Here is a 13,576-nt window from a genome sequence, read left to right on the forward strand (position 1 = left end):
AGAAAAAGCTTAAATTAAACATTTCATAAATCCAATAATAAAAAAACTAATGAATATTATTAATATTTAATGATGTTAATACAAGTAGTTTTAATGAATATAACTATACTAGCATTAAATATATTATTTGTAGTAGTATTAAATATTAAGATGTATTATTTTGATTTATGACAAGAATTAAAATTAAACTAAGCATCAAATTTCTAATGTTATATAATTTATTATTATTAAGCTGCTAAAATTAACCATAAACCACAATGTGTCAACAATGAAAATAAAACAACATTCTAATTTATTTATTTCATATTATATTTACATATGCATCAATGGACAAGTACATCAGACATCATCATGGCAGCAGATGTGCCATTGTTTCATCGAAAGCAACCCGAATAAAGACATCAAATGCATCACCACAGTGCAATCCATCTCATATTTTAACATCTGCATGGACAGCGTGTCAAATTAATGTTGCGATATATGGGCTATTACGTTAAGGAGCGTCTGGGGAGTTGTATCACCAGAGTTAATAACACAGCTTTAACTGACAGGCGGGCTGATGCTAAATTAGGCTGGTATTTTTACATCATCAGAGGGTGGCGGTAAAGCTCTGAAGAATATGATCAGATGTAATGCCGTTACTCACAGATAAAAATTGAATAAAGGCTCTGGCCGGGGGCTTTTAGAGCAAAAACTTCTCCATCTGTCTGTCATAATCCCCTTCTTTTCCTGCATCAAGCCAGCAGCCTCTAGTTCAACCAGGGCCAGGCGAGCAGATAAACACAGCCTCCAAAAAACAATCTGTGCCCATTTGTCTTATCCAAATGGTTTAAGAGCCATTAAATGTGATCTCTTTAATCTGGTTTTAATCTAACCAGGTACAGGTTTACGGGGATTATGAGAGCACTTTCTGCTGTTCTGAGTGCGTTTTAAGATTATAATTGCACACAGGTTTGATGCAGACAAAATAAATCATCTCTACAGCTCATCCCAGGTCTGCTTGTTTGGGATTTGATGGTTTTAGAACTTTTTTGGCTGAATTTGTAGGTCTGCATGCAAAAAGAGGCATAAATCATAACAATATTGTAATCCAGAAGGTCTTTTTGAGCACTGGCTACAGTTTTAAGGTTTTACCAAAAAGATCATGAGTCACAAGAGAACTGGTGTGGAAAGGATCTATAACAGTATCTGTTCTTCACATCGGTCTCATTATGAATGGATGAGATGTGACAGGTCTATATTTGATTTGAAGATGACGGACAACTCTTTGGAGAGTAGATTATGCAATGCCATGCCGTCGTGAGCGTACACCCATCGCTCCCCCATCCAATCGTAGCGTTTCGGCCCACTGAGAAAGGAAACATTCAGAAATGTCTGATCAAGCTGAAAAGTGAACATATTTGCTCTCATTATATCACACTGTTAATATGTAATGCAAGAACTAGCATTTCTAAAGGCAAAAAATAATACTGGCACTTAAGAATTTACATATTAGCAAGAAATTGAAACAGTTAAGCATAACATATGCACATTAAGATTGAGTGTCTAACCTTGTCGGTGAGGAGAGCCAAATCTGTCGGTTGGGTGTCTGTTTATTGATAACGTATGTACCATGGTCAGAGCCCACTTTCAACGTCAGTACTCCATTCTGTTAAGAAATTTAACACACATGTAATCATACAAGGGCTTCAGTCTGGGGCTTTAACATAAAAATGGCACCAATTACAGGAATAACAACTCGAATGGATGAAATATATTTTTTAATTATACATATATATTTATATTTATAAGATATTTATAATTTAGAAAATAACTTAATATAATAATAAATAAAAAAATTATATACAATTGCAAAAAAAAAAAAAAAAAAAAAAAAAAAAGGTGCCTGGATGTGGATTTTAATTTTTTTTGTATTTTTCAACAGGATCCACTTTTCAATTTTGATATTTTGTTCCCTCTGTGGAGCACCCATAGTTTTGCCACAGACTACCTGATGCACCCCTGGTCAAAATTTTTCTTTGATTATTATATAGATTTATAATAAATTAATGGGTTTCGCTTACTTTTTCCCAACCATATATATATATATATATATATATATATATATATATATATATATATATATATATACATACATACATACATATACACACTTACACACACCCACACCCCTTTTCACAGCACTGAATGAGAATGATCCTAAATCACAACATCCCATTTAAACCGCAAACTCTTACAATTAAATTGATGCCAAAATGCCACTGGTTTAGAATTCTTAAACAAAATGATTGTTTAATCATGTGTAACAAATGTATATGAAAGAACCTCAACAAAGATGATTTATATATGTGTGAGTGTACAGTCAGATCCGAGGCCAAGCACTGGGAACATGGCTCAATCTGTCAACGGCACCTTGGCTCACAGCTGTCCGAATGTTTGATCTAAAGGGACGCAGTATCATTATATCATCCTAGCTGTAGCAACAGAGTCAGTGTGCAAAACAGAATTTTCTGAATCCCATTTGAGGGGACGACTGCAGCTGTCTGTGTTTGCGGGTTGCATGTGAGGCTATAGAGAGGTGTAAAAATGGGCCACTCAGAGTAAGTAGCTGACAGGAAGCTCACCACCTGACATTTATCCAGCCAGAGGAGAGCAAGGAGTGTGAATGACCAATCAATCTGTCAGCAGGGTTTGCTGGCCACCCACCAGACGCTTAAATGAAACTGAAATGAGTGCATGGACTCAATCATTCACTGGGTTTGAGAAAGATATTAGTTAAATAAATGAATGAATAAATGCATATCTGTGTTTGTGTGTTTGTGTGTGTGTGTGTGTGTGTGTGTGTGAGAGAAAAGATTGAAAGTGGCATTACTCCAGTCTTATAATAACATGCTAAAAGCTCTGAGTGTTTACAGCCTTCATAAATCCTTCAGGAGACGTGCATTTTCTCTGCATGGTGCTGCAACAAAGGCTGCTGCACAAATGGCTTTTGTTGCTGTAAACTCTCGGGAGAAGTCGTGCAGGAGCACTCAACAACAATAACACTCAAACAAACCTCTTTTCCTATGAAAGAAGAAGAGAAAAGATACCACCATAAAAGTTTCAGGACTCATTTTTCACCCTACAGAGCAACAACTTAATTGCAATGTTCCACAAAAAGGCTGGGAATATCAAGTTTAGACAAATGGGTTACATGAAGTATGTAACTTTAAGAAAAGATGGGAAACAACAACTCCAAATCATGCCAAAAATATTTTTAATGAATTATTTTCACAATTTTTTAAATCTTGCCAATTATAATTTTTGTTTACTTTTATAACGGCAATGGTCTATATCAATTGATCTAAGAATAATAACTATAATATCATATATCTGAAATCAATTTACACCTCCAAATGGCTCTACTCTATATTTTTTCTAATTAAAGATCCTGGTTCATTCAAATAAATGGGTTGCAAACAGCCTAACACAGACCAACATTGGCCCCTACTGGACATCTAGGCACAACAGACTTTTCATAAGGTTGAGATGTAAGAGCACCACAGGGATTTAATGTGAAAGGATGCGAGAATATGGACATGTGAACTTACAGAGAAGACAACGTCATATTCCATTCCAGTGAAGCTCTCATCTGTGAGGTCTTCAAAATAGTCTGCCAATGCATCCAGTGTCTCATCTGCTAGTTTCTCATATTCTGTCTCTGTTAGGTCTCTATACAAAACAATCACTGTGTATGTTAAGAAAATAATAGTTTCCAATCATTGCAAAATACTAGTGAATATGATGCTAATGGGCAAATAACAAATGAGAAAAATAAGTGGTTGACATCAAGTATATCTGTTTGGTTTGTATGGTATGTTTCTGTGGTAATATCTTTGTATTGGCTAGTTATTTAAACTATTTAGATTTTTATTTGAATGCGAGCAATAAAAAGAAAATTACGAGGGCAGGGAAATGGGAGGCTGACATTGCTGGGACTTTTTGATAAATATTTTTTAACACACTAAAAAAAATACATCTTAGAAAATTACAATTATTTGAACAATGATCTTACAATAAACAAACCCTCACCAACACAATGATAAATCATAACTGGTATATCTTATTGTATAATAAAAGTAAAAGGGATATTGATACTGGTAATGGTAAATGATAATGACAATGGTAAATCACAACGGGTATGTCTAACTGAATAATTCATATAAAATGAATATTGCAGATGTTGTGTTCTGTCAGTGATTAGTGCAAAATCAAACTTTAAACTGAGAATTAGCAAACACTATTCACCTGAACTGAAGTGGCTTTTCTTCTCCAAGTGGTGTGCTTAAATGGAGTTCCCTTCTCTTCAGAATCCAATCAAACCACTTAAATATCGGTTGATATAGGTGAAAGAAGTTAATTTAAACTTTTAAACATTTTGAGACCTGATTTAGAAAGTTTACATGTATTAATTTAGCAGACACTTTCCTCCAAAGTGACTTACAGTTGAGGAATACAAGTGATTCATTAATAGGATGGCGATTACAAACTGTAACTTGAATGCAATGTAAGTCGCTTTGGATAAAAGCGTCTGCTAAATGCATAAATGTAGGATGGCAATAAGAAGTGAGAATAATACAAGCTTTCTGTCATCATTCAAAGCAGTAGAAGCCAGAACAGGAAGGGATTAAGGAATAATGAGTGTAAAGACAAATAATTGTTTTATGCTTTCACTTTTCCTTAAGCCCTTCCTGTTCTAGTGCAGCTAAAATGTAATGTTTTATGTAAATATTCTAGCTTTTACTGAAACATAAAAAAGGCACAAAAGATCTGTTGTTTACCTGTGAATGTCCTCCACAAACAAAGGTCCTTGTGACTGTGTGAGCTGAAGAAATACTCCTACATATTGACTAAAACAAATGAGTCACAAACAAAACGCTTTAAGATATTCTGACAACTAAAAAACAAACAGTTACACTAATTAAGATAATCAAAATTGGACTACTATTCAGCATAAAAGCACGTGCTAAACTACAGGCTAGGGTTCGTTTAACAGGCTAAGCACCTAATAAAATAAAGGTAGCCAGTCTGTCCAGACCTTATATAATAGAATTATTCTCTATATTAAAAAAAGAACAGAGAAAGACATTTAACTTTACAACAAAACAAGAGTCTATCATAAGAGACACGTCTCATCATAACCTGCCACGGCGCAGAGACAATTCAATTCAATTCAATTCAATTCATGCTAAACGTTTGTTTACAGCTCACTCACTTCAAGTCCACTTCTCATCGTTGACAGTCTGGAGGCTTGCTGGTGACATGTGGAGCTCAAGCTGAGTAAATAAAGAGAATGACACTTGTTAATTAACCTTGACATAGCTTCTAAAAGCATGCAAGTCTGCTTCTTCTTCTTCTTTTAGTTTAATGGCGGATCGCAAACCAGCATTTAGAGGTGCATACCGTCACCTACTGTACAGGAGTGTGTAACATCACAGTTTTATATACTTTAGTAAAAAAAAAAATATATATATATTCTTAATTTCTTTTCCCCCTCTTCTTTCCCCTTTCCCTCTTTCTTTTCTTCCTCTTTATTTGCATTCCTTTTGAATTATAACCCATCTATATTTTCTGATCTAATCCTGTATTTCTTAGAAAAAGAAATAATGCCTTACAGCAATCCCTCATTTTCTCACACCTTCCTAAAATCCCTTCCAAATTCCATCCACGTTTTAATCCATGCATCTTGTCACGTAAAAGGATCCTCTCTGCACTATATTTATTACACATGCTCAACATTTTCTGGTACATTACAACCGTCACATTTATCAGAAACGCATTTTGTCATTAAAAACAAAGTTGACTTTAATGTGTCCAAGTCTTAACCTGGCAAGAATCACTTCCTCTTTTCTACACTTCCCTTTAAATGTTTCCACCGTGATTGATTTTTGTATGTTAGTGTCTCCCTTTATTATCTGTGTCCCACTTCTTCTGCCATAAATCCCTCACTGCCTTTTTGATGAATGATTTGGCTTCACCTTTTCCAAATGGAATTTTCATAATTTCATTCTCATTTAATTTCAGCGCTCTCTTTGCAATCTCATCTGCCTTCTCATTACCCTCTACTACACCAACATGAGCAGGAACCCAACAAAACTGTACATCAGTTCCAGCTCTTTGTATTCTTAACATTATTGTAAATATTTCCAGCAATAAATCATCTCTAGATGTTTCTTTGGAGTTCAAGCTACTAGGAGCTGCAGCAGAGTCTGAACAAATGACAACTCTCTCAGGCCTTACCTCTTCTATCCATTGTAATCCTAGGATTATGGCAACAATTTCAGCTGTGAATACAGATAGGCTACTCCATCAATAATTATTTTACTTATTTCAACATTAAACTCAGGTATATATACTCCTGCTCCTACATGCTCACTTCCTGAGTTTTTAGATCCGTCAGTAAAAATTGTCATGTAATTATAATAATTCATTTTCACTTAATTATTAACCAAATATCCAATATTATCCTCATTCCTTTCAGCCCATACTCTCTTCTGTTCTATAAGATGAAAGTTTGCCTTGGGCACTGGGAGTATCCATGGAGGAACATTACCCCATACAGTGTTTGGTCCATATTCCAACCAAATCCTTTACATTTTCTTTGTTGTGCATACTCCCAACAATCATTTAACACCTTTATAGTAGGTTGTTCCTCTCCAGATCCTTTTAACTTTACCCAATATACCAATGATAGCTTTGACCGTCTTATATATAATGGTAACTCGTTAGCTTGCACCAGCAACACATTGGTAGGCGTTGTTTTAACTCCACCAATACTGATTCTTAATGCTCTGAACTGAATTTTGTCAAGTTTTTCCAAAATACTTTTGGCTGCTGCTCCATATACCATACACCCATAATCTAGACACGACCGTATTAAGGCCCTATATATATCCATTAGTGATAATTTATCTGCTCCCATTCATACCCAGTAACTGACCTTATTAGGTTTATTACCTTTTTACATTTTGTTTCAATCTGATTAATATGATTCCTTCATATACATTTCTCATCAAACCATAGTCCTAAGTATCTGAACTTTGTTACCCTTTCCATGCTTTGACCGTATAATTTAAGCTGTACTTTATCTGTCCTTTTCTTTCTAGTAAAAAGCATGTAGCATGACTTTTCTATTGACATTTTAAATCCCCATTCATATGACCATTTTTCAATATTCAATATAGCACTCTGTATACTATTAGTCACGTTTAATATTTTTACCCCTTTTCCATATAGCCCCATCATCTGCGTAAAGCGATGATCCAATGTCTTTACCAACATTCATAAAAGTATAATTTATCATAATATTAAACAGGATCGGGCTGATAACACTACCTTGAGGAATACCATTTATTATATTAAAAACCTCTGAAAAAGCATCTCCAATTTTAACATGGAATATCCGATTATTTAAGAAATCTAAAACCCAATTGTAAAGTCTTCCGCCAATACCCATTCTCTACATTTTAATCATTAAACCTTCTCTCCACATAGAATCATACGCTTTCTCAATATCAAAGAATACTATATTCATAACCTCTTTCATGCTGATTGCTTTTTCTGCTTCATTGCTAACTTTCACTAGTGCATCTGTCGTAGATCTTCCTTTACGAAATCCACTTTGACATGGGCTTAACAATTCTCTTTGTTCTAAATAATATGTCAATCTATGAACAATAATCTTTTCCATCCATTTACATAGATGATAAGTTAGCGCAATTGGTCTGTAGTTTCCTGCATTGGTTGGGTCTTTACCAGGCTTACCAAAAGGTAATATCAGAGCCCTTTTCCAGCTATCAGGTATTACTCCTTCTCTCCATATCTTATTAAACAGATGTAATATGCTTTCCAATGTTTCATCTGGTAGTTGTCTAAACATCACATAACATAATTGTAACATAAAAATATTTTCATCCTTCTTTCTACTAGGACCACTTCTATGCATTGCCCAATTCTCCTACTCGTCTAAGGGCCAGACTCAGTGAAGCTTTGGCTAGAGTGGAGAGTCTAGAGCGGGAGAAGCAAAATGCAAAGGCCCGAGAGTGGACAGCAAAGAAAACCGTAAAGAGTCTTCTGGAAGATCTGAAGGAAAAGAACCTTATAAATGAGGAGCTGAAAGAAAGGCTTTGCTTCCACTCAGGTAAAATAAATTGATAATACAACCTTGAATTTTATGTTGTTTACACTCTTTGTCAGACTTTATAAAGGTATTATTTCAAGGGAACTTACTAACTAGTTTGTATTAACTGAATTCCAGATCTTCAGATAGACCTCTTTTCAAAGCGGGGCCATGAATACACCAAGGACCAGAGAGAGTTTGCCCTCACACTGCACCTCCATGGTCCGAAAGCATACAGTTACCTGAGGGATTCTCTGCATCTTCCCCTGCCACATACACATACATTGCAATGGTGTAGTACATGTTTTTTTTTTATTACACACTTTTTAAACATACTGGTTAAAATACTTAAAACACTTTAGCCCTATACATAATGTACAACAAACAGGGAACTGATGTAGAAGTTTTGAACATGTATGTGCTATTTTCACAATTTTTTTTGAAAGTCTTGGAAAAAAAAACAATCGTAGAAAAAAATGAAAAAGTGCCCAAAATAGGGATCCAAGGGTTGAAGCACTTAAATAGCTATTTATTTTCTTTTTGTAAAGGTGGATGCAATCAGTGGATGCCAAGCCTGGGCTCAACACAATGATGTTGGACATGTTGCAGAGAAGATGTGAAGAAGACCCTGCTAAATATGGCTCTGTGGCCCTCATGTTGGATGCCATGGCCATCAAAAAACATGTCCAGTACAATCCCTATACCCAGAAAATGTCTGGATATGGGGAATGACATGGATGAGACTGATGTAGCCACGGAGGTGCTAGGCATACAGGGTCATTGGAAAGCTCCAGTTGCCTACTACCTCACAAAGTCTCTGTCACCAGACACACAGAAGGTCCTGGTTGTCCATGCTCTGGAGGAATTGCATGCACGTGGCATAAGAGTGGTCTGCATGACAAAGGATGGGCATGCCTCCAATGTCAACATGTGCAATCAGCTCGGGTGTCAGCTAAAGGGAAACCCCCATGAGCCGTTAAAAACCTTCTTTGAACATCCAGTGACCGCTGACAGGGTGTTTGTGTTGATGGACGCTTGTCACATGTTGAAACTGGCACGCAACATGTTGCAGGCTTACAGCCCGATAACCAGTGCCACTGGAGAAATCAGCTGGTCATACATTGTTGAGATCAACAATGTCCAAACAAAAGATGGACTGCATGCGGCCAACAAGATAACAAACAAGCATGTCCACTTTGATGGCCAGAAGATGAAGGTGTCCCTGGCTGCACAAACACTGAGTCACTCTGTAGTGGTAGCACTGCGCACACTGAGGGACCTTGGTTATTCACAGTTTAAAAACTGTGAAGCAATAGCAGAATTCATTGAGGTAATTTAACATGCAAACATTGTTATATAATACTGCATATTCTGCATGAAATCCAACTCTGTTTATGCTTACCTATAGAGGGAAATCCAAGCAGAGCTGTATACTTAAATACTTGTTTTATATATTGAAATTAGATTATAATTTGATCTCCATGATACGATACCACTGTTTGGGGTGATATATCAGTTAACAGAGCCTTATGCTTTTTTTAGATGATTGACAGGTTGTTTGACGTCCTGAACAGCCGCAATCCGTGTGCCAAGGGATTGGTTTGGTGATGAAAGATGGCACACCCCTCCACCAAACAAAGAGGTTTTTTAAAATATTGAATGGTTTCCATGAAAAGTTCACGACATCATAAGTTAATATGATGCTCTGTTCTCTTGCTACGCATTGAGTTCATAAGATGCTCTTTCTCTTGTTTGGATCTTTTTGCTGTCTGCAGTTTTGTTTCTGTTGACTCTTCTGTTCAGTATTTTTCAGGTCATACAGGACAGGTGTCAAAAATGGTATATGTGTTCATCTGATGTTGCTGTGTGCAAAACCAGAGGCAGGAGGTAATGTGAGTCTCTCCTGCTTTAAGGAGCATATCTTGTATTGCACTTTTTCTTCTTGTTTATGATGTTTGTCTGGTATGTTGGAATCTTCTTGTGTTCAGTGTTTTTCAGGTCATAGAGGTGTCAAATGGTATATGACATGTTCTTGTTTTTAAGCTCTCCTTGGTCAGTTTTAATATAGTTCCTAGTTGTTCCTGACACTGACTTATACTCTCAAGAAGCAGCTAGTAATTTTGCACCCAGTAGATTTGTACTGCACTTAAATCATTTACCATTCAGGGACTTTATTGGAGCAAAACATGTATTGCTGCCGCTATCTCTGTCACCATGCATTGTTGTTATGAATATTTGTAGAAAAGTAAATTAACGTCTTTCAATAACTACAATTACTAGGTGCTCTTGAAGTGTCTTGTTTTGCCATGATCTTATTGATGAAATGTTTTCTTTTGAAGGTATCTGTCAGTCATCGGCTTTGTCATCAACATGGACATATCGCTGATGATGATTCCTGACCTGCTCCAAGTTCAGCGTTATGTCTGCACATACCACTTCAGTCAGGATCACTTGGAGCTTTTGTTCAATTCTGTCAGGACATCAGGTAGAATTTTCACATTTATAATTAGTCTTTTTAGTCCGTGGGCCAGACCGGATATTGGCACCTTCTGGGTGGGCAAATTCTAGTAGAGATTTTTTTTATACCTATACATCCCTAGTTTACGTATGTTTTGATGTGATAGACCTCTTAGACTGGTCACCTATTGGTGGCTATCACCTCATGAAGTAACCCATCATTTCATGCTTGTGTCATTTGTGGTGTCTGTATTTCACAAAGTAAGGCTGTACCACATCGCAAAATTAACAACCCTGGAGTTACAGAGTGCCAGCATACGCAAGAAGCTGTGCAAAACAGTTCTTTTTCAAGGGTTTTAGCTCCCCAGCCCCAGTTGCAAGCCTGACAAGGTAGTGTAAGATGCTGGAATGACCTGGAATTATAACGCTTACTTTTCCAGGCCTTTAAAAAAAATGTACTGAGCTGGTACAGTATATATGGGAGCTTGTATGTATATGTGTTACAGAAGGGTCGTGCGTGTGTGTGTGTGTGTGTGTGTGTGTGTGTGTGTGAGAGAGAGAAATAAATTCAAATGAACAATCAAACTTGTTTCTTTATTAAAATATAAAATTAATTCATTTATACATTTATTAATATGCCATAGCCTACCATATGTCTTTGTTAAAGAGCATAATATAAAGTCTTTTAGCATGAAAGCACATATTTTTCAATGTGTGACAGCGTCCTGTATCATAACTAAATCTCTAAAAGTGTGTAGAGGAACTTGACAGATACTTTACTTATTTAACTCATTTAAAGAGAGAAAAGAAAATTGAATAAATTATATTATTTTCCTTTTCGTTCCTAAATTCTTCTGATTAATCCAGTATTTTCAAGAAACATAATCAAAACTTTGAGTCTATTTCTTTCCATCCCTTGTTCTCAAGAATATCTTCAATTTTATTTTCTTCTTCCATTTCCTGCCATTTCTGCCTGAATTCATGGTATTTATTGCATCTAAACAAGACATGTTCTACATCTTCCTTGGTTTGACATCTTGTACATAATCAATTACTCTTCCCTATTATCTGCAATGTATCATTCAATCCAGTATGACCTATCCTGCTATCCATCCTAAATAGTATGTGAGATTACAATAAGTGTGTCCCAAAGCATAGTGTGTTGAAAAGAGTATGCCAAAAGTCCCCGGATGGTCTACTATTTCAGGTCGATTTTTGAAGTGTGGATCCGTGCACACTCTAATGGCTAAAATTGCCCGCAATCCATTGCGCTTTGGCGAAGGATTCGGTCCAGAACTACAAACACGTATAAAACGCGTTAGAAAAACTACAAACGTGTCGGATGCGCGCGTTAGGTATAGTTTGCAAAAAGGGGTTTGAGTTACTAATAATCAACATTTAACCTGGTAAAAAATATTTATTTATTGTTATCCGTGTTATATTTCATCTGCAACCGCAATGTGAACTTTTATAAACATCCATTTGGTGGTTAGCTTTTAAATGCATAATGTTTTTCAAAATACAAGCACAACAAAATAAGTAAGATTTTCTCTCATTCGATTTTGCATGTAAATAAAATCTTTCACTTTTAAAAGTGAAATGTGTAGAACGTTTTTGGTTTTTGAAAAATGTATTTTAAAAAATCTGTATTTTATGTTATTTTAAAAGTAAAACGAATAGAGTTTTTATTAATAAAACAATTAAATATATATATTTTTTAAGATAGATAGATACCACATCAAACCACTAGGTGGCATCAAAGAAAGCGCGTTGACATGATGAAAGGCATTTCTCTGAAGCGCAGGAGGAGGCGGAGACTCGCTGCAGTATGACTTCAGTCGCCTTCATTAACAATTCCACAAAGTAGAGGGACACTGAGTACACTTACCTCTAGTGAGCGAAACACTACAAGTCTCGGAATATCAGTGTGTACTCAAATCTCTCTCTCTCTCTCTCTGTCTGAAGGCAAGACAGACGTCCACCCTAAAAGACATACATACAGGTAAGACCTTTTTAAAATGATGCTTATTGCGATGTGAAGTGTGTGAACCTGTCAGATGGACGTACACCTGTTCCAGTTCTGCGGTGGGTTCTTCCGCTCTCATATTGGCAAGACGTCACATTTGATATTTTCATGTGTTTAATATTGTTTCATCTATGCATACTTCTATAAGTACGCATGTACTTTAAATGACATAGTAGCCCATTAAAAATATATATATATATAAACTCAGATTTTATAGTTATATTTGTTCATTGCAAATGCATAACAGACTTAATTTGTTTATTTTTTTTACATTTTAAGATTTTGCCTTTTTTGGCTGAACGTGGCAAAAATTACGTAATATTGCAGTTAAGTGTTTTCTCAGAAATATTACGAGGTCTTGTACATCTCCAAATCTAGTGTGCTGTCTATACAGAAAACATTTACCGTTTTAAAACATATTTGCTATATTTTATTCTCTTTCTGATTTAAAAAAAAATCCTTCACGTTAAAGTAGGGGGGACCAGGGCTAGTGTCACATGGGTCATATCTTTTGTTGGCACAAAAGGTTAATCTATGTTCAGTGAATTGTATCATTTGTCTCTGAGCAATAACATTGAAAACAGCATTTTTTCTATATGTGCATATACAGACAACAACTATTAAAAATAACTGAGAAATGCTCATTAAAGAGTGTGACAATTAGCCCCGGTCTCCTCTTTATTGATTTAACTTATATGATGCCAGTGAGATTCAAAAGAACTACATTTCTGTCATATTATCTATATTTTCTTTGGTAGTTCGGAATCAATGCATGTATGAAAAACTGCATATTAATTATTATGGATAATAATGGATAGTTATTTCAAACTATCCATATTGAATAGGCTGGTCTTATTACTGTAGGAAACAGTTGTGTTGAGAAAAGGCTTAAAGAACATATTTCATGTTCATAGTTGTTCACATGCAATTTAATA

General features: G+C 35.6%; 2 protein-coding genes across 7 annotated transcripts in view; one reads left to right on the forward strand and one right to left on the reverse strand.

The window, feature by feature from the left end:
• Positions 1-270: 270 nt before the first annotated feature.
• Positions 271-5,455, reverse strand: LOC306849763 (frataxin, mitochondrial-like). 2 transcript variants are annotated; one of them, XM_079385056.1, is made up of 6 exons: positions 5,255-5,455; positions 4,821-4,889; positions 4,288-4,364; positions 3,591-3,711; positions 1,551-1,648; positions 271-1,348 (listed from the first exon to the last, which is right to left on the reverse strand). In XM_079385056.1, the coding sequence occupies exons 1-6, from the start codon at positions 5,372-5,374 to the stop codon at positions 1,210-1,212; spliced, it is 624 nt and encodes a 207-aa protein (XP_079241182.1). In that variant the 5' UTR covers positions 5,375-5,455; the 3' UTR covers positions 271-1,209. The 2 variants fall into 2 exon arrangements, with proteins under 2 accessions (XP_079241182.1, XP_079241183.1); XM_079385057.1 differs by having other exon boundaries at positions 1,267-1,383; positions 5,255-5,411.
• Positions 5,456-12,451: 6,996 nt separating this feature from the next.
• LOC306848991 (phosphatidylinositol 4-phosphate 5-kinase type-1 beta-like) overlaps positions 12,452-13,576 on the forward strand; it is a 55,355-nt gene continuing 54,230 nt past the window's right edge. For 4 of the 5 annotated variants that reach the window (XM_079383795.1, XM_079383794.1, XM_079383796.1 and 1 more), the window contains exon 1: positions 12,484-12,617. The gene's annotated coding sequence lies outside the window, so the exon portion shown is untranslated. Of the gene's footprint in view, positions 12,618-13,576 lie in introns of all 5 variants that reach the window. The other variant, XM_079383797.1, reaches the window with a different exon arrangement.

The sequence above is a fragment of the Barbus barbus genome, assembly GCF_936440315.1.
Source record: "Barbus barbus genome assembly, chromosome: 29".
NCBI classification, from domain to species: domain Eukaryota; kingdom Metazoa; phylum Chordata; class Actinopteri; order Cypriniformes; family Cyprinidae; genus Barbus; species Barbus barbus.

Bases quoted from the DNA above. Each gene is read 5' to 3' on its own strand.
- LOC306849763 (XM_079385056.1), bottom strand. From the start codon at position 5,374: ATGCTTTTAGAAGCTATGTCAAGGTTAATTAACAAGTGTCATTCTCTT. The intron at 3,712-4,287 runs GTGAATAGTGTT...TGTTTTGTATAG, and splicing joins GAAAAGCCACTTCAGTTCAG to AGACCTAACAGAGACAGAAT. The intron at 1,349-1,550 runs GTTAGACACTCA...TTCCTTTCTCAG, and splicing joins TGGCTCTCCTCACCGACAAG to TGGGCCGAAACGCTACGATT.